A 20,572-nucleotide genomic window follows, 5' to 3' on the forward strand; every position below is an offset into this window, starting at 1 on the left:
TTCATTTACTGCCAGAGGGTTCTCTAAACAAGAGGTTACAGCCGGATCAGAAATATTCCGTCCGGCACCCAGACGCGTTTCGTGTTCCGTCGGCGTGCGGACTTTCTTCCGGTGGCAGTAACCGCAATAACAAAGCTCAGCGACTGAAAGCATGACAGCTAAATTTGTCTTGTGAAACATGCATTGACTTTGAAAGGTGTTTTTTTAACGCTGTTTTTCCTGATACATGAAGGCCACTTTAAGAAGCAATTAGAAGAGAAATGGCCTGAACGGTGTACAGGTGTCACCGGCGTCCCCGGCTCGTGGGATAGACCCAGCATGGGGAAAAATTCTATTGTCAATCACCAGGGGCAATTTGGATGTTAATGACCCGAAGGACCGTTTCTGCATTTACTATAACAAGTGACATACGCTGTACAATAGGCACATGTGTCACGGTGTGTTTTTCACTGCTAAAGAGAAACTATAATTCATTTTACGGTTTTAAAATAAAGAGGTAAAGAGAGATATATAAAGAGGTAAAGAGAGATATATGTATCTATATATCTATATATATATATATATATATATAGATATACAGGGCCGGCCCCAAGCGCTTTTTTTTTTTTTTTTTTCTTTTTTGAAGCGGAGGAGAGAGAGAGAGAGGGGCACCGATTGGTTTTCGCTTACCCGCTCGGCGCCCCTCTCTCTCTCCTCTGCGGCGAGTCTCCCTGTTCGGTCCCGGTGCCGGCTTGTAATGCAGAGCGCCGGAAGTGACGTCAATTTCCGGCGCTCAGCATTACAAGCCGGCACCGTGGCAGAGCAGGGAGACTCGCCGCAGGACTGTTTAAAGGTAAGTACCGGGGGGGGAATCGTAGATAATAGCGGGGGAGGCGTTTTAAACTTCGCCCCCCCCTGGCGTCGGGGGGGGGGGGCGTCGTTTTAAACTTCGCCCCAGGCGGCGTTAAGTCTTCGGCCGGCCCTGTAGATATATATATATATATATTTGCATCAACAGCCAATAAGGGGCTTGTTTTTTGATGGCTGGGATTTTTGGTGACCTCTTGCGTACCTTAATGTCTTAATACACTCTTTGGCATTTTATGAAAAAAAAAACAATTATTTAAATAATTGTTGAGAAACTGTCCCTTTAAAAGATGGAATTATTGGGGGAGGGGTTATTTTTGGACTCAGGGGCACACTGGCCATGTGGCAAATCGGGCACATGCCCGGCAGGCTGGTGGCAGATGGCTTGAGCCCCTTACCATTGTTGCTATTAACACGATGACGTGTTTTCCAGGCAGCAGGCGCATGTATTTCATTTACCAACCACTGGCCTTAAAGGGCCGGTACGCTCCCCCCCAGTCCAGCCCTGCTTATACTTGCTGTACCCGTCTTTTACAATGCTTCAGAAAATGCTGGTGTTTTATAAATCAAAGATAATAAACAATAATAAAATATAATAATATAATGCTTTAGCCATTACCATGTTCCTTCTTCATGTCCTTTTCACTAGCCGCATATTCAGGAATAGTTTTAATACGGAGCAAAAACCCCATAACTATGACAATTCGGTTAAAGAGGGTAAAAAAAGCATGTTTGACAGTTCACAATGTAATACACATGGGGGGCAACATGATCATATCGTTTCATTATCATGATGATCATTTTAATCAGCAGCACATCCTATACATTATATTTATTATAATTATAATAGGTACTGTTGTATATTTTTATATGACGCGGCAGTGAAGTGGTTAACCCAACGCGCCAACTTTTCCTTAGCCCAAAATACAGTATTTCATGAATCTGTCACATCCGCCTGGTCAGTTTTTTGCGCTATCTCAGTCGGCGTCCCTGCAGATAACTAATTGGTCTCTTAGCACATAGAAAAATCCAGCGTGCAATAAGGCACTGGAGCAAAATATAAATAAATGATAACGTATAAAATGGAAGCGCACCGCTCACCTCCAGCAATATGATTACCATTTAGCAGAGTTTGGAGAAAAACATGGCACGGGAGGCTGAGCTTTGGACGAAATCCACAGAGGTTTTCCTTATAAACCTCCCGTTTGGTATTCCGTTCATTAATTTATGTTCAATGTATTCCGGAATCCAAATTAGAATTCCAAACAGCTTCCCCCAATTCGATTAATTCTAACCTATGTCCTTATTAGCTTTCTGTGTGCCTGAGGGGAAAGAATTGTACCCCCGTGGCGCTGCAAGGAGAAGCTTACCCCCAACGGCAATGGAAGAGTTTATTAATATGACCTGCAAAAATATAACTTGAAAAAGGGCAAAAGTTCCCAATTCTAGAAATACTTTTATGTTGTTATTGATTGGGAACCGCCAATGACGTTGGAATGGTCTAATTGCCAGCTTCCAGCCCCTCTTTAGTGAATAAGTCCCAAAAAGAAATGGCTCTAGCCCTAATGCGCAGGCATAGTTGCCAAATACCAACTATGTATAACACTATTAGAGCCTGAAAGGGGGCAGATTTCCCGCCTTATGCACCAAAATATAAAAAATATAAACGTCATCTGATATTTCTATCTACATTTCTAAGAATTGTTTCTTACACGGTAAAAAAATGTTTGATTCCACATCATTTTTTATTATTTTACTGCACCACAAACCGTCCCTCTGTCCTTGACATTATCTGTACCACGGACGAAAATCCTGTATGGCGAGAATAAAAAGTAATAATTTGAGAAAAGACCCAATTTTGCCTCTTTTTTTAAACAATGTAAAAAACCCTATATCCATATCCTACAGGCGCGCACGCCCGTTACCGACACCAAGTGCATTATATCTACGGCCCCGGCTAATACTGACGGCCCCGTAGCCCGCGTCACTTTATTTTTCTCTTTTAATGGTCGCATTTGCATTTTTCCCTTTTGTTTATGGTAGCGATGAATTATATACATTCAAACTTCCGCCGTTCTTCAGCCGCCGTCTTTTTATATTTGCCGAAAGCAATAGAAGGTAACTAAAGTCACCTTTATTGTATATCACTGGTCTCGCGGGAGGGATTCCGAAACCGCCGAAGACACATTGGTAACGGCATTGAAATGCAGAGTGATTCCTTTAGTCCTAACATTTACATACATTATTTTTTTGCAAGTGACATTTTTTGTCCATTGAACTCACTCGCTAATTAATGCGCACCGTGGGAAATGAATCTTAAGATGTATTCCTGCACTTCAGAAAGGTAGGACAAAGTCCTCCGCTATGTATATATCGCTACTTTCTAGTACAGGTGCGTTACAGCCTTCCGCTAATGTATATGTAGATTGGTCCTTTAAAATAAAAAATAAAAATACCTTTTAGTTTTAAATAAAATAATTTAAATGAATATAATCCCAAAACAGTGGTATAGTCTTATAAATATGTAATCAAAAAACTCTGCATTTAATTATTGTATTTTTTGGTATTAATGCTTTCCAAGCATCCTTGGGACCCAAGTCTCATTATGTTTGCATGAAACAAGACATACATTCACAATAATGTTCTTCACTCCCTATTTCAGAGACCTATCTAATCTAATCTTTTTTTTTATAAAAAAAAACAAAAAAAAAACAAATAAAAATAATAAAAAATAAAAAAAAAATATATATATATATTCGCCACTATTGGCCATTTATCAAGAAAGGTGGCCAGCACGGCATGCGCCTTAACATATTTAACCATAAGCACATGGATCGGATAAGTTGCATTTTGCATATGTAGGTTCTTATGAGGCTTCGGCAGAAGCATAACCTTTTAAGGACCTTCAGAGGGACTTTGTACGGGTCGATAAAATGTATTCTGTATTACCTAAAAGAATTGCTGTATGTCCTATTAGTGAATTTTAAGTCATGACCCAAAATACATGACCTTGAATCAAAATAATTTAACATTACCCCAAAAACATAGCTTTTAATATCACCATCGCTAAAATTTCAAACTTTAATTTTAGCCCGTGGGTAGCACGCATAATTCTTTAGGTTATGGTGAGCTTTGGATTCCATGGATACTAATAACTTTGTGTGGCAGACGCTTAATTGACAAATCCTGACATTTTTCTTTTTCTTTGACACTTTAACAAGAACACTGATGGATTTTTTCATTAGGAGTTTAACAAATGGAAAATTTTCTCGAAACTGAGAAAAAAAAAATCATCACGTTGTAGTCAGAGGACTTAATTTGTCCTGTCACAGTGTTCTGCTTTTCACTTCTAAGTATATGTGAACAGTGACAAAATATATTCTTTTAAACTCTTTTAGTGGTGATTATGTGATAACAGTCATTCAAAATGTCAACTAAATCATTTGAGTCGCTTAAAAAGAATCTATCAATAATTTGCTATAATCTGTTTTTTTATTCCCAATATTATTTCTTAGGGAAATAAAAGATAATATCTCATATAAATATTTTTCTTAATAAGATAATTCCATAATAAAAAATGTTTGATGGAAAAAACGGATATTAGGAGAACTCCTCAGGAAATGACATAATAAATCGATATGGCTCGTAATTAAAATTTAATTAATTTTATTTGTTTCCAAGTCTTTGGGCATAGAGGAAGCACGGCGAGGAGAAGATTTGGGGTATATAATACGTAATAACTGTTAAAATGTATGATGAGTGTTTTTACAAATTGAACATTTAATGAATAATTCCACAACTTTTTCTTAAGAAACCAAATTAGAAAGATTTGATTCTATGGAATCCCGGGCCTAGTTGCCATGGAATCTTTTTGTTTAAATCCTAGTGAAATGTTTTCAGACTGGCTCCTTATTGAAACATTGATAACATTAAAGCAGCTGTCAAAACTTGCTTTTCATATACTTCAAGGAGTGTGAAAGCAGAAGCCATATTGTATCTCGAACGTACACAACAAATGTTTTTCCCAAAACTTCGGCACTTCTAACTATAGCTGCTCCGCGCCTACTTTCCACCAAATGTTTTGTATCTCTCGCAAAAGAGAGTAGGCTGTTGTGAGAAAATAAATCGAAGCTCTCTGGCTCCGTGAGACAATCTACACTCCGTGCTGTAGACAGCCGGATCCGCTACCGCCGAGTACAGGGATTCGTCTTCTTCGCATTCTGCCGACCCCCCCCCCCATCGCTGTCCGGATTTCTAATTCTTGTTTTCTAAATGCAGGAGGCCGTCAAAGAAAACAACAAGAGACGGGAGATGGAAGAGAAGATGAAACGGGCAAAGATAGCAAAAGAAAAAGCCGAACGGGAAAAAATGGAGCGGCAGCAGAAGAAGAAACAGCTCATTGATATCAATAAAGGTAGGAGCAAAGGAGAGAAGGGGTTGTTGGTATACGTTCTTCAAAGATGGGAGTCTCATTCTATTAACTTATGCAGATTTCATGGTATGTAAACCAACCACATACTCGCTTCTGTGTCCTCTCTTTGAAGGCTGTCCCCCAAGACGTGAATTCATTATATTGTATCCTAATTGCTTTATAACTCTCATATGCTACATGTTAGAACATGCTATCATTAGAACATATTGGACTCATTCTCTTGTTTGTTTCTCCCCCTATACCCATTCTCTGTTGGTGTCATTCTGTATCATTAGCTCTCAAGTTATCCTTGATCTAATACAGGGCCAAGCACTGATTAAGGTTTGAGTCTTTACATTAAGCAGAATGAATTTCTTGTTAGTGTGCATATGTGTGCGTGTGTGTATATGAGGTCTAAATGGCTCCGTGCACAATGCAAGATTTAGGCATTTCTTTAAGACTCATTTACAGAGTGCGTTTTCTTCGGTATGTTTGGCAGAAGATGCAGGGGACGAGATGGCACAGGGAAGAATTAGATTGAACAAGAGATTACTGTATTCTGCAGTTTACTGCCCTCCTCCTGTGAGCATTGCCATTCTGCGGTGTGCCTGCGCTAATCCTTTGCAATCATAAAATATATAACAATGCTCAAAGTGAGACGTCAGTTTGTTCTTTTTAACCAGCGCACGTTCCCTGACCCATTTCCGCAGTACCTGGGTACAGATGGAGCTCGTCTCGTAGCTCGCTGTGATTGTAACCGGGCTTCACGCAGTAATAGCTGATTAATGTAATTGCTGTTGTTCTTAAAGTAAAACTGAATATGATAATACAAGTTACAGGCTCTAATGTTAAGTATATGCTGCATTAAAGTGGAAGTCCAATGGAAAAAAATATACAGTAATAACCCCCAGCGCTGTATACAGTAATAACCCCCCAACTCTGTATAAAGCAGTAACCCCCAGCAGTTTATACAGTAATATAACACCCAGCGCTGTATACAGTAATAACCCCCAGTGCTGTATTCAGTAATATAACCCCCCAGTGCTGTATACAGTGATATAACCCCCAGAGCTGTATACAGTAATATAACCCCCAGTGCTGTATACAGTAATAACCCCCAGTGCTGTATTCAGTAATATAACCCCCCAGCGCTGTATACAGTAATATAACCCCAGAGCTGTATACAGTAACAACCCCCCAACTCTGTATAAAGTAATAACCCCCAGCGCTGTATACAGTAATAACCCCAGAGCTGTATACAGTAATAACCCCAGAGCTGTATACAGAGTATGCACTGCCCTTGCAGCCTCTCATACTGAAAACTGAACTGTGTTATTAAGGGTTGAGAATAGACATATTTTAACTTTAAAAAAAAGTGGAATTTCTGGTGCAAGTAGCCGATATTTCCTGTAAATCATGGAATAGGCAAAACGTGTTACATACTTATGTTCTCATTAAGAGTCTAGCAGTAGGATCAATGTTTTTAAGGGGGGGGGCTGCTTCTGAACATAAAGAAACATTTTTTTTAAATAAGTTAGGACTTTAAAAAGACCGTGGCTTCTGGAAATCTCTGCCTTAAGCTTCTCATGATACATTCATGCACAGACCCAGCTCATCGTAACATCACACAAACCCAGAGCCAAGTGCCGGATGCAGAAAGAGAATAAGAGATGCCGGAATCCCATAGAGAGTCACTATCAGAATGGAGAAAAAGACAAATGGTATCCAGCGAAGAGACGGCGATGGCACTCGTGCGTTAGAAAAAGTTCAGGGTCATTTACATTTCACTCCTTTGGAATCGCCGAGTTACAACGATCTAACGGGATTCAGCACAGGTTATCATCACTAACGAAGTGCCCGATTTTAAATCAGCGTGCCACTAGTGCTTACAAAAATAAAAACCGCTAGTTTCAGACGTCAAAGAAGACATAAAAATAGTGTTTTGGGCAAATAGCTGGCTGCTTTCCAGTACGTTTACAGAATAACCAATTATTTATGAATTGGAATGGATCTCTCGCCTAAAAACATATTGTCTCATTAACCTACTTAGAACATTCTGAAACTTCTAATATTTACCATCATATACCTCTCTTCTGCTCTCTGATTGGCTGCTTAGTTTGCACATTATCTGAAAGGGGTCTATTCACTGAAGGTGGGTTTATATCAGGATAGATTATGAGGGATTCATCTCCAGACTGTGTCACCCTGCCCATCCATGCTGAGACCCTTCGATAGAAACATTGAGGCCAACCCTGACAAGAACGCTCTTTAACGCCAATATTTATCACAAGAAGACCGAGTATTTAGCGGGCACCTTAAACGCAGGTAAAAAAGTGTTTTTAAAATGCTGCGTCTTAAGATTTGTATTTTCCACCGTGCCCTGAAGTGCCTTCTTATTTCCGTCGGCCGGGGCTTCCTAACGCGGTTACGTTTTGCTGAGCTCTGCAGATTTCGGGAAAGCCCCCGTAAGGCAGGCAGGCCGGCCGGCCGCGCGCGGTAACAGCAGACCGCATTAGAATTTCATTCTCTTTACGGATGTGGTTAACACAATGAATGAAACAATGTTATTAGGTTTCTGTGTCCCACTGGTGAGAAGTCACTTTGTCAAAATGACAGCTTGGGAAAATATGAGAGCCATTCGTTCCTGGCCTGTGTCATATTTACTTAGTTTGGCCAGAAATAAGCTGCGTTCTGCATTTTCTCTACGCCTTCTCTCCGTAGCGGATCATTCCAGTTTATGAAATTATTCTTTGCAGTTTTCTGATCGTGTATATTGTTGCAATTTTGGCAACTGAATTATTCTACACTCGTATCTTGGTAATAGAGCATAGAAATGATGTTTATTCCTGTAGTTATAAATGGCTGTTTATAATATCGACCTTGCCCGGGAAAGCTGAGGGAAGCTTACATTTTGGGCTTTCCGATTCTAGTCCTTAATGGCCGCTAATACTTGTGATTTTTTTCGGCAAACTCTTCCATATGATTTAGCACAGATAATGATATGTTAATGACATGTTAATTTAAGAAAAATAAAATTCATTACCCCGGAGGATTATGTTAGAGCGTCCAGATAAATACTCTTTCTTTCCAAAACTTTCTCACTTTTTACAAAGTTTCTATGGGAAAAAGTAGAAAACGTGTGGGGCGTTTTTAATGATGGTGAATGCAAATGGAAGCACAATTACAGTGTGTTAATTGATAGGCATGCAAGTGATAAGAGGTTTTATAAATTTAACAGTGCATGTGCAAATACAAAAAGTAGGGACCATTTTTTTATCTTTTTGTTATTTATATCAGATAGAAAGTTTGTTTTATCCATGTTGTAGATACTTTAATCTATAATGTCACCAAGACTGGATATACCCCTCTGACATCCCCTAGGTGCAAGGATTATACCCCAGTCCCCTTCTCGTTCTGGCCAAAGAGTTAGAAACTATAGGCATTTGGAGGGGGCTGGCAGTGGTCCCAGAAACACCAAGGAAGACAAAGACCAGTCTGTAGATTATGGTCTGCAACAAAGAACAGAGTGGCCTTTTTAGCTCCTTTTAGCCATTACACATGTTAAGAGGTGTGCAAGATAGTACCTTTTGGCACAAGTAGCCAAGTAAAGCTAAGTAGCCCCCCAGCCCCCCTTGTATGTACATAACCATGCATAACCATGCATACTCACGCACCCGTTCACTCTTACCTGAGTCTGATTTGAGCCCTGCTTGCATATGGTAGCATCACTACTTCGGGGTCACCTAATGTTGAAAATAATTCCTTGAAATAAACATTCAATGGAATCCCCTGTCCATTCTCTTCTCTTTTATATCAAAGTCCTCCTTTTTTTTGTAATCTACTCTATTTACAGCAGTAAGCGGTGTTCGGGTTCTGAGGGCTGTGCATAAGTAGGCTTTACATGACATGGATGTGGCTGTATGTGAAAAACAATAAAACAGTAAGTGATTTTATAGGAATGCTAGTAAAATTTAGAGTGACTATCAATCATGCTCGCAAGCTGATAAAAGGGCATTCCATTATGAATTCAGAGCCAGCTGTTACTCAATTATACTTGAGGGAGCATAAGTGATGTCAAGCCTCTGTAAGAACTGCTTATTTGTCAAACCTAACTGCTTCTAAAACAGAGGAAACAAAGTTTAAAGATGACAAAGACAAGATAAAAGTTTCAATGGAATGCCTAAGAAGCGAAGACTCCATTTGGAAGTCACTTTGAGATGATAAGATTCGTGTCCCTCTCTGTCGGCTGCTCGATGTCACTCATATAAGATCTGTTATCCAACTACAATCATATTATTTTTCCTACTAAAAGAGCCAATGAAAAGAATGAAATGCATTAAAACTTCTTTGTGATGGCACAATTTCACATTCTCGGCTCAGATCTTCTCAATTTATATATAGTACGGTAGATTGTTGCGTTGGCCATGATTGTCATTAAATGCCCATATCCAGGATCCTTTGAGTCTGTGCCGTTTGATGTTTTTTTTGTTAAAAAAAGACAAGATCCTTTTGAAGACGTGTGCTAAGACATTAACCAGCAGCCTGGGCATGAGAACTTATAAAGTCTTTAAATATAGGTTTAGAGATGTTTTCTTGTACGGTAGGGGGGTGGATAGAAGCATATTTACCTTCGGTGCTGCCCTAGGCCTAAACCAAGAACAGCACCACCAGCAACCCCCATTTTGCCACCATTCTTACCACTGAGAGCCGGGATATGAAATTATAGCATGGGTGCTCTGGCTTGTAAGGGCACCTGTAAAGGCAGAACTGAACTGTGTAGGGTGTGCTAATGGACTTGTTGGAGAGAGCCTTGATTTCCCTTTTAACCGGCCCATAGAGCAGTGGAGCTACAGGAACCCTGATTGTTGGACAGGTTCTCTGTTATGCAGCAGAGGGGCTGCTGGACCTGACAAGCTAGGCCTAGCCAGCCACGGCCAGAATATTGGGTGTAGATTCTGGCCAAGGCCAACTGAACAGGTGCAGGGGGTAACAGTCCCTCATTCACACATCCAGGGGCAGATTGTGCTATGTGGGGTGACTTAGTCCCCTTGTGTGCACCTGCTCAAAGGTCATAGCCAGGAACACTCAGAGTTTAACCTTGAGTCTCAGGGTTTTTTCCCCAGTCTCAGGGTTTCAGGGTAAAAGGGGGAGATTACCAGGGCCACACAGCCTGGAGCTTCCTATTCTGTACTACCAGGGTCATACTTAAGATGCCCAATTGGTGCTTTTGCTCCCGCATGTTAAGGTTGATATCCCTGCTTGAATGCAGGTGACTCAATTAAGCGCATCTTTAAATAATTACAAGTCAAGGTTTCCATGATGACAGGTGTGATGACAGGCATGATGACAAACCATTTGGTAAATTAATATTTCCACAATCTCAGGTTCAGCTTATTTAGAAAGTTCCCATGTATGCCAACGGGCCAATTACAAATGAGCCGCACTGCGCTCCTTCAAGATGGAGGCCATGGAGAGGCTGAGGCTTAGGGCAGCACCTACGGTAAATGTCTCTCTCAGAGACGGGTATGTGACTTCAATCATAAGAAAGGTGGAAACAATCTCTGGTGTACTCATATATTTTAAAATTCATTAAAAACGCTGAAAGCCATGATATACGTTATATGCGGATGAACATCTTTGGACCGGCTCTGTCGTTAATGACCTGACCTCTATATGTAGATAAAGCGCTATATATTATTGAATAAAGCGGGGCCAGATTAATTATAAAGCAATACCGCTACCAGACTCGCAGCCATATTTCTTGGGTTGATTGAGTTCTAGTTTCCAAGTGTAACATACAGATCATTCATATCACATTTTTCCATATATTTTCCCAATTGCAACGCAGGGACGCAAATTTACATAATGCCGGAGACCTCTTTTCCTACGCTGATAAATGGAAAACAATATTTCCCGTGTTGGGGAACCCGATAGGAAACGCAGGTCGAACTTGTTCATTCTTCGGCAGATCCTTGGCATCTAATGAATGGAATTTATAGCACGAAAAGATAGAATGAATAGTCCGCGGCACATGGAGGTGACAGGAGATTGAACTATAAGCTTTCTGTTTAAATATAGATATGTCAGTCTCCAAGGACCAAAATCTGTTACATGCATGCGCTATACTGACAAGCGCGACATCTTAATAGAAAATGCCTGGTTTTATGGCTGGGAAAATATTTTACTTAAAACAAGTTTCCAAAAAAGTTAGTTTTTTTTTTTTTTTTAAGTGAATAAGGATTCATTTATTTGCAGTCCTATTTGATACGTTTTATTCACATACATTATATCAGGCTCAGGGTAGTATAACATCTTATTTTTCCAGCATAGATCAGATTAAAGGGAATAGGGGTTTTCCCCCTATTCTGCTGCATGTAACACTTCAATAACTAACGTCAGATACATTCCCAGTACCGCGGAGTCCCCCATGCCCTTCCCAGAAATAATTCTTTAATCATGGAAAGGTTTGCATCTTTATTTCATTTTTTTTCAGGGATTTTATAGGTTTATAGGAATAGGTTGTTGTCATAGAAACTGAAAAAAGTATTCTTTAAAGTATCTGTTTTTATATAACTTTAAACTTTTCAGATTAAGTAATAAAATGGAAAATCTGCTTTATTATGTTTATTATGTTTATTATGCCAGGTAGTTCAATTAATGATTTTTATGGTATTTTTTTTAATAATAAAATGCATATATTATGTATATTGAACAAAGAACGGCAGATAAGAACCATTCGGCCCATCTAATCTCAATGTTTCTTTTCTGCTGTACACACTCAGACCTTAATCAGTCCTTGGTCTCATGTTAGATTTAATATAGCTTTATGAATATACTATACATGTTTAAATTCCCTCACTGTATTAGAGTCTACCTCTTCTACTGGGTGGCTGTTCCATACCTACCAACCTCTCAGTAAAGTAAACTTTATGGGACTTCAGTTTTATGTTTTTCAAATGCAAAAACTGGCATGACTGTTCCTTAAAATCTAACTCTGCACGTGGCTTCTAGTAAAAGTAATATTTTCTTTTCTTCATGTAGTTTCCGTGCAGTTATTTTTGGTAAGTCCTCATGATACATGAGCATAAAAACCTAGCGAGCAGCCACGCATATCAAGACGTCGCCCACACTTACACCATCATCCGGCCGCTGGCCTTAAAGTGCCAGGGCCACGTTTTCCAGCTTGGATCCTTAACATGGTGAAGCCAAATGATCAATACTCCGGCAAACTCTAATAATACTTGTATTTTCCCCCAATATGTTAGCACGATACTACACATTAGACGTTTTACATTAAGCATTTGTTTTCCCGCTGCCTTTCCTGTTTAGTAGGAAAACGCTTCTCCCGTCCCTACGATCCCTCGAGAAATCAATGCAAATAACTCTATTGTCCTCTTGATTTTGATGCTTTAGAAGAGAACACCGCAGCCTTCATCTATGTTTCGTCTTCATGCCAAATCTATTCTATTCCTGTCACATCAAGCCTGCAGCATCTCAGATAAATGTCATTGTGGGTATATAATGTATGATGATGTATATCATAAAGGAGGCACGCTTGTATTTTTTTTTGGGGGGGGGGTATTATTTATTACACCAACATTAGGTTTGCACGAGATGTTAGCCAGGAATAAAAACCCTAAGGTAACATTTTATTTTAAAATCTTTGGGTTTTTTTTCTTTTTTTCTCTTTTCTTTTTTCTTTTTACCCTACCGGCAATTCAACAAAGTAATGATGAGATTTTATTGAAATACAGCACGAAAACAATAGCCCGTGGCTTAAAATACACATCAACATAACGAAAACCTGACTTCATCCATTCAATTGCAAATATGTAGTCAGTGGATAAACATTTACGGTCAGAGCAACAGTATCTACTTGAGATTACAGAGGATTAAATCGAGGAGATTTACTGTATTTCAGAGTTTACCGTGATTTCTACTAAGCGCTCTCTTTTTTTTTACCGGTATTAACTCTGATGAACGTATCTAGAAAAATCCACTTTGTTTTCATTTTTATTGGATAACTGCTTAGTTGTCAAGGTCAGAATGTCAAGGACGAAGTGAGATGAATGTGTCTGAAACGGTTTTCGGTTGCAATGATTTATACCTAAATATATTGCCGGTACTTCTATCGGAATATGCCTTTTCATCTTTGTACAATTATTTTAATCTTCACATATTTCATATACTCCTGCAACTCTTCATAGTCTCTTGTTAACCCTTCCAGTTTTTCTACCTCTTGTGCATGGTTATATGAATTACCATATCCATGAGCTACACATTTCATGGAAACTCCCATTAGTTTCTCCAAAAGTATTATTATTTACACAGAAGGATAGCACTTTATAGAATTCGTTTTTGGACAAGTAATTTTATCTTCTGACCTTTTGGTTTTGATGAATTGGGGTGCTTTTTACATTTGGGAATGATATTTATTTTCATTTCCCCTTCATTCACTCTCTCATGCTCTTTCACACTCTCATTCTCACTCACTCTCTCACACTTTCGTGTCCCTGTCTCTTTTCCTGGCAGCTCTGCTTTCTCTCTTGCATGTTCTGTTTTCTTTCTTCTGACTTCTTTCTTCATCTACTGATCTATGGACATGGTCTCCTGGTGAATTTCTGCAAATGGGCGGAGCCTCAAGGCACACCCTCTCCCCTTTTCAGCATGGATCGGAAGATTTTCTAAAACCCCTGCTTGATCACAAGTGATTATAATTATCTTAGGCCTTATCTTGAGGACCAGCAAAAAGACTTGCTAGCTGATCATATTTTTTTCATACTGCCCTAAATAAAAAAAATCACTTTTTAAATATTTGCAAATAAGATGTATTAGTAGGGCTTTAGCTTGCCTTGATCAGGCAGTTCCCTCATTCTAACACAACAAAGCCATCTGATTCTAAACACACAGGGAGCTCACCGAGGAACAGCAAAGTGCTGGTGCCCCCATCTCGATGCAAATATTATTTAATCAGGAACAGTTTTCACTCCGTTATATCCGATTCTCATAGCAATTAAATTCACCTTTTTTACTTGTAGCATAAAGGCAAAGCAGCGAACGAGCTGCTTCATTCACAATTAGCATTGAATGAATTGTTTTGTAGAAGTATTACAGATTCCCCAGAACGCAAATGAATATAACGGATATGGAGTTCATTGATAGTACTTGGTAGAGATTTTATATTTCTGAAAATTTCATTAGCTATTAATTATCTTAAATCAGCTTAGGGCTAGCGTTCATTTCTAGGGCCCCGTATGAGGATACAGAGTAACATCTATTCAAGTATGAGTTATATTTATCAGTGTTCCATCAGTATATATATAAATATATATATATATATATAAAACATTCGCAAGATATAAACAAAAAATTCAAAGCTCTCTTAAGAATTCTAGGCAGAGACATAAATCCCTTACAAGTTGCATAGAGTAGAAAAAGTAAGGATGTGTCATGTACCAAATCTATGTTGAAGAGGAGCCACAATGGACTTCTTCCCCATCCTACACTGACCAGAAAGCCAGCGAAAAGGGACTCTGTCTGCAAAACTTTCAATCCTTCCCTGGCCAGAAGACCAGGAGGCTTGGACCCCTTAGGACTGCGGCAAAGCCTTGGAACCCCAGGGCATTTACTGACCTTCCACCAAAAAGGGGCAGGCCTAGAACCAATAAGAGGGAGGTGGTGGCCTTTCTTTCTCTCATTCCCCTCTTTTCTTTTCTTTCTTTCTTTCTTTCTTTCTTTCTTTCTTTGTCGTTTGCTCTCTTCCTTGCTCCCTCCTTTACTCTCCCTTTCTATCTATCCTTCTTTTTTCTATCTTTTCGTTCTTTCTTTCTTCCTTTCCTTCTCTCCCTCTTTCTTTCTATCTTTCTTTTTTGTTCTTCCTTTATTTTTTTTTCTTTGTCATCCATGGATCTGTGTGACTTATAATTAAGTTTTGATTTAATCTACTCTTCTGAACCTAATCATGGTTATTTTGCCTCTGAACATTTTAAACTAATGGTTGTTTTTCTTGCACAGATTTCACTTTTTTCTTTTTTTAATTGAAGTCTTATGTGCCCTGCATGGTGTTTCTAAATGAAATGTTACAAAGTAGCAGTCATTTACCACTAAAAAACCTTAATTTCATTTTTTCCCCCTTCTCCTTCACTTTCGTGTCATTTAGTTCTAAACTCTTGGAGGTTTTGCACTCCTTTTCCTTTAAATATTTCCTCCATTTATTCAGCGAGAAAACATCCAGCAGAGCTTTCAGCGGCTGCGATAGTTTGACCATTCATTTATTTTCTTGATTTCCCCCCAGTTTTCTAATGCCCCCTCTGTGTACACGCAATTTTCAAATTGCAAACAACACGTTTGTACTGGAAAACACAGCGTCCGCATCCTACAATAGTGCTGGAATTCTCAATAGCAATTAGTTGCATTGTGGCATATGTAATAATGTGATTAAACACGCTTCTGTTTTTTAATTAAATACTCACAAACACCTCTGCCACTGTGTGCAAAGTATTCTGGCTAGCTCTTTTCTTAACCACCAGCTTATTATTACTAATAATATAATAGTAACTTAATGAAGCATTTATTCTATCGGACTGCACTCGATGCATTGCCTAAAAATACTCACTAGTCCTTTTTATCATGATATATTCTCTTTTAATAAATAACACCATTGTTTAATATTTTTTATTGTTTATTGACCAAAGCAGAAGTTTGCTGGAGAGCTTCTGGTTCCACCCGGGGACCACTTGGGAGCTCCCTGGCCAAGTCAGTGGAGATCCGAGGTTCTCCAACTTGACCATGATCCTCATTGCCCACTAGAAAGGGAAAGTGGAGCGGCACCCAAAAATCAGGACTGTCCCATGAAAACCAGGACTGTTTTGTCAATCAGTTGATATTAAAACTCTCTTGCCAACTCGCCTACGAAGTCTGGTTTTAGTAAATTAACTATTCTGGGTCAGAAATAACCATCGTGCAAATGGATGGTACTTCTTCAAGAGTTTCTAGGAGATGAGATCCGAGTCTGCTGTAACGAGGCAAAGCACGGCAGATATTCCAGCCTCCACTTCTAGTTATTATTACTCACTGATCCTCATTTTTACAACGGTCACAAGGTTAGGCTTAACTCAAATTTTATTTTTTTGGAACTAAATAGCATTAAAACCGAGAGATGACTCTCTGAATGCAAGGAAAAATTGTAGTTGACTCTGTGAGAATCTATTAAATAAATTCCCTATTCCCGTCTATTTTCATGTTGACACTGCCTTCCACCTCTTACAACACATTTATCTGGGTTAATTTAGCAGTATATGGGCTATGCTAAAATAAATTGCTTTTCAAATTCGTAGCAGCTTGGCTTCTAGAAATATATTATACTGGTGTAGGTGAGAAGTACTTTCTTATCTAACAAATTGTCACGAGAAGCAAGATCCATATCTTACGCTTCTGTTCTCGAAGAGCTAGAAATATGGTAGAGTTATTCATGATGGTTTATAAGTCGGTCGTTCTGGGTAAGGAAGTCTCTGATCTAATCTGTAAAGGTTTTTTCCCTTAGCAAATTTTATTGATTAAGAGCACTTTCAAAGCCATGTATATATATATATATATATATATATATATATATATATATATATACATCGTGGATCTTATCTAATATATGTTAATATTTGCTGTTCGTGACCTGGTTACAAGGTACAGGAGGAAAATCTGCATTTTCACGTTTTCCGTTGATATAGTTTGATTCGGAAGCGCGACCGCACTTTATCCACATTCATATAATAATAAAAATAATCGGGAAATTACCGAGACCCTTGAAATATCTCTTTTTTTTGTGTATTTTCCAATTCGGGTTTTAGCCATTTTCCAAAAAAGACAATTAAGTCAACTAACCCGTAATGATGGCGCTGATACAAGAGCTGGACCTTGAGTATCCATATAGACCTTTAATTCCAATTTATTTTGCGTGTGCTTAATATGTTGCCGTCCCCTCTCAGGACATGCACAGTCTACATAAAATATATACGCAGGCTTTGTACATTCAGACACGTCCGCAAGTGCCTCGCATTTTCTAGCGCATTTAAGAAAAAGACTGTTGTTCTGTAGAATACATGTATTATATTAAAATTCAGACTCTAAACTGTGCACACAATGAGATTTTGGGGAAAAACAAGCAATTATGTGTACTGTTTTCAAAAAAAACATACATACTATTTACATAAACATAATCCAGAACGCATACAAGTCCCAAACCCGTTATTATAGGAACCTGCTTGTTAGATAACCATGTGAGAGTTTTCTGCTTTGCAGAATTATATCCCATGGAGATGATGGTGATAAGAGCAGTAAATACATCTATAAATACCAATAAAAGACTAATTGAGCCCCTGTAGTGCTAAAAAAAAATGAGAACTATGATGATGTTGTATCCTAAATCCTTATAGCATCTTTCTTTGCTAATCTCCCACGTCTCTGACATCTTTGGTGTCTCCTTCTCTCTTTCATCTTTTCTCTCTCTCTCTCTCTCTCTCTCTAGTTTCTCCTTTAGTCTATCGACTACACCTCCTCTCTTGGAGGACTATTCTCTATGCCGATGACATGCCAATTCTCCTTTCCTCTCCTGACGTCTGGTCATCTCTTCTAATTCACTCACAAACTATCTCCCACCACCTGAAGCTCAACAGCTCAAAGACCAGTTATTCCTCCGCTATCCTGAAGTATCCAGAATGATTGACAGTAAATTGATAATTTGGTTCCCACCATGACCAAGTCATGACAATAGAAGCTCATGTAGATTCCTTTCCTCACACTCCTGATCACTGAAACTCTTTAAACAACTAAAGTACATTTCTTTGACGCTCGTCTTTACAGAAAACATAGGAGGGATGCGAGTTATATGTTTGAAGCAGAGCATGGGTCATTTGTCAAGTTGTCTAAAATAATCCACCTTGTTATAGCAGCAGCAATAGACATTGTTTTCCCCTTTCCATCGCTTCGTTAATGATCTTCCTCTAACAATACGCAAGCATTGATCGCAAAAAGGTGGAATCTAACATTCTAACATATTAAAATCTTTATTTTTATATTATAAACAAAATATATATTGTTATACCGTCTGTATTCGCCGTTCAGTTCCTTTTTGGACGTTTACCTTTTTTTTTTTTTTTTTTAGAACAAAGATGGAAAAAATTTTATCCTAACTTTTTTATAGTTAAGATTTCTAAATGATCCAGACGATCGAACAACAAGTTATTTCAAAGATTTGGTTAGCATTTTTCCATTGACACAGGCTGGATATGCGAGGCCGCACGTTGCGTTTTTAGACTCCTGTAGGGTGCTGACCATGACAGGACTGGGCAATTGCCTGGTGGCCCTCTGCCCAACATCAGGGCTGTCCGGCCCTGGTACTGCCACGCGTATCCAGGACCTTCTCCACAGTAGTAGTATGTATGTGGCCCTGCTGCCCACCAGCCCTATAGGTGTTTGCCTATAGCCAGTCCCAGCCTGGGTCTTACAGCAAGTAGAAAAATGGGCAGACTCCATGGGTCCAATTCTGTATTTCTCCATCTTGCATCATCTAACTTAAGCTATGTATAAAAACTCCCTATAAAAAGGTCCTTATTATCAAGCTGTCTCGCGGTATTAACTCGCACACCATTCCGTTATATATATATAACATTCGGAACTCTGTGACATTAAGCTAAGTTAAATCAGGTTTGACTCCACCGGATCACAATCATGGGATTGATTCCATTACAATAGGTTCATAACCTGCCTGGTTGGGAGCATCTTAGAGGGAATTGACAAGAAGATCAACAGCATCTTATTAGCTTTTCTTTATATGAATACTCAACACGCCATCAATAATAAAACAGACAAGGCCTCTAAGTTGGAAGAACAGCAGGGCAGATGTGATTTCTTATTTAATAGAGTCTCATAAACAAACTGGTGTGTGGTCTGCCCAGACTGACAGCGTTCATAATATTTAAACTGATGTATGTTTTTAATTCAATGGTTTTATGAAATCGTGACTATTTATGTATGGTTTTTATTGTCCAAGTTTAATTGCGCTGAGATTAATTTTGCCTCGTCTTTTCCCCTTCGCAGAGGGTGACGAGACAGGAGTGATGGATAGTCTGCTCGAGGCCCTGCAGTCAGGAGCCGCTTTCCGAGATCGCAGGAAAAGAACTCCAAAAGTTAACGGTGAGTGAGCCCTTCCGAAAAAAGTTATTTAGCAGTTGTGCTTCACAGCCTGTTTCCCCATTTCGGTGCAACATCACAGCGGGTTATTGTGATGTAATCGCTAGACTGAGCTCGTCGACTGTGTCTGGATGGCTGTAATCGGTGCAAAGAAATATTAAAAAAGCCATAACAAAAACACGCTTGGTTCTAATGCTTACATTTAAATGCAAAAGATTGCCTCGGTTTAGTACTGGATGTTGTTAATTCCAATATGCCGGGAAGCTTCTTTTTTTTGTAATTTACGGGGAGCGTCCCTGCTCCTTTTTAAAAGGGTAAAACCAGATCTTCTGGCTAAAGAGGCGTCCATGGTCTGGTTTCTGACAGTGATTCATGATGGCGGCGGAGCATGGAATGGGTTAAAAGCCACAAATAGGAAACAATCAACTATATAAGCTATACAAATATTTCATATTAAAAAATGCCCTTTTTTCTAATAATATTTTCATTAGTATGTAGAGTAGGTAAAGGAGTTGCTCCTTTCCAACAGCAGGTCCTCTATGAGTCCTTCCCAGAAGAGAGTTCTTGGCCCAGTTCTTGAGTATTTTACATCATGACCTGACCGATATAGGTTTAGTGCGTGAATTGCAGCTCGTCGTTGTAGATAACATAGAGTTAATGAATTATACAAGTGTTCTTGCTTCCATTGGCTTGTCACGTTGTTTTGTGCATTGGTTACATACTGTGTTGTCCAACAGGGTCCACGTTGGCTTAAGTAATGCCAGGGTTTATGGATCTGTCTCATTAGGATATAAATCACTTTGCATTTATTGTGTATCATCCTCAAATCAGGCTCAGTTCGTCGCCATCGTTTCAAGTTTCCTAAATATCGTCAGTAATCATTATATTCTCTCGGTTTCCTTAGTATATTTTGTTTATTTATGCCACCAATGTCCTTAATGCGTTAATCAATCAATCAATCAATCAATTTACCGTGTAGAAACCCGAACTTCATTTTTTGGGGTTATTCAGGAAAAAGAGAGTTGGCAGGAAAGTTGTGGTTTTATACAGCAGGTTTATCCAGCGAGAAGAGCTGAGCTGGCCCTGTATAATGTATAATTTAATGGGCGAGGACACTCACTGGTTTAACTA

General features: G+C 39.0%; 1 protein-coding gene across 1 annotated transcript in view; it reads left to right on the top strand.

Annotated features, from left to right (window-relative positions):
* Positions 1 to 20,572, top strand: part of DIAPH2 (diaphanous related formin 2) — a 474,990-nt gene that overhangs the window by 378,887 nt on the left and 75,531 nt on the right. The window contains exons 26-27 of the mRNA XM_053473147.1: positions 5,125 to 5,260; positions 19,349 to 19,444. Coding sequence (XP_053329122.1) covers positions 5,125 to 5,260; positions 19,349 to 19,444 — 232 coding nt within the window. The remainder of the gene's footprint in view (positions 1 to 5,124; positions 5,261 to 19,348; positions 19,445 to 20,572) is intronic.

Source organism: Spea bombifrons, chromosome 8 (genome assembly GCF_027358695.1).
Source record: "Spea bombifrons isolate aSpeBom1 chromosome 8, aSpeBom1.2.pri, whole genome shotgun sequence".
NCBI classification, from domain to species: Eukaryota; Metazoa; Chordata; class Amphibia; order Anura; family Pelobatidae; genus Spea; species Spea bombifrons.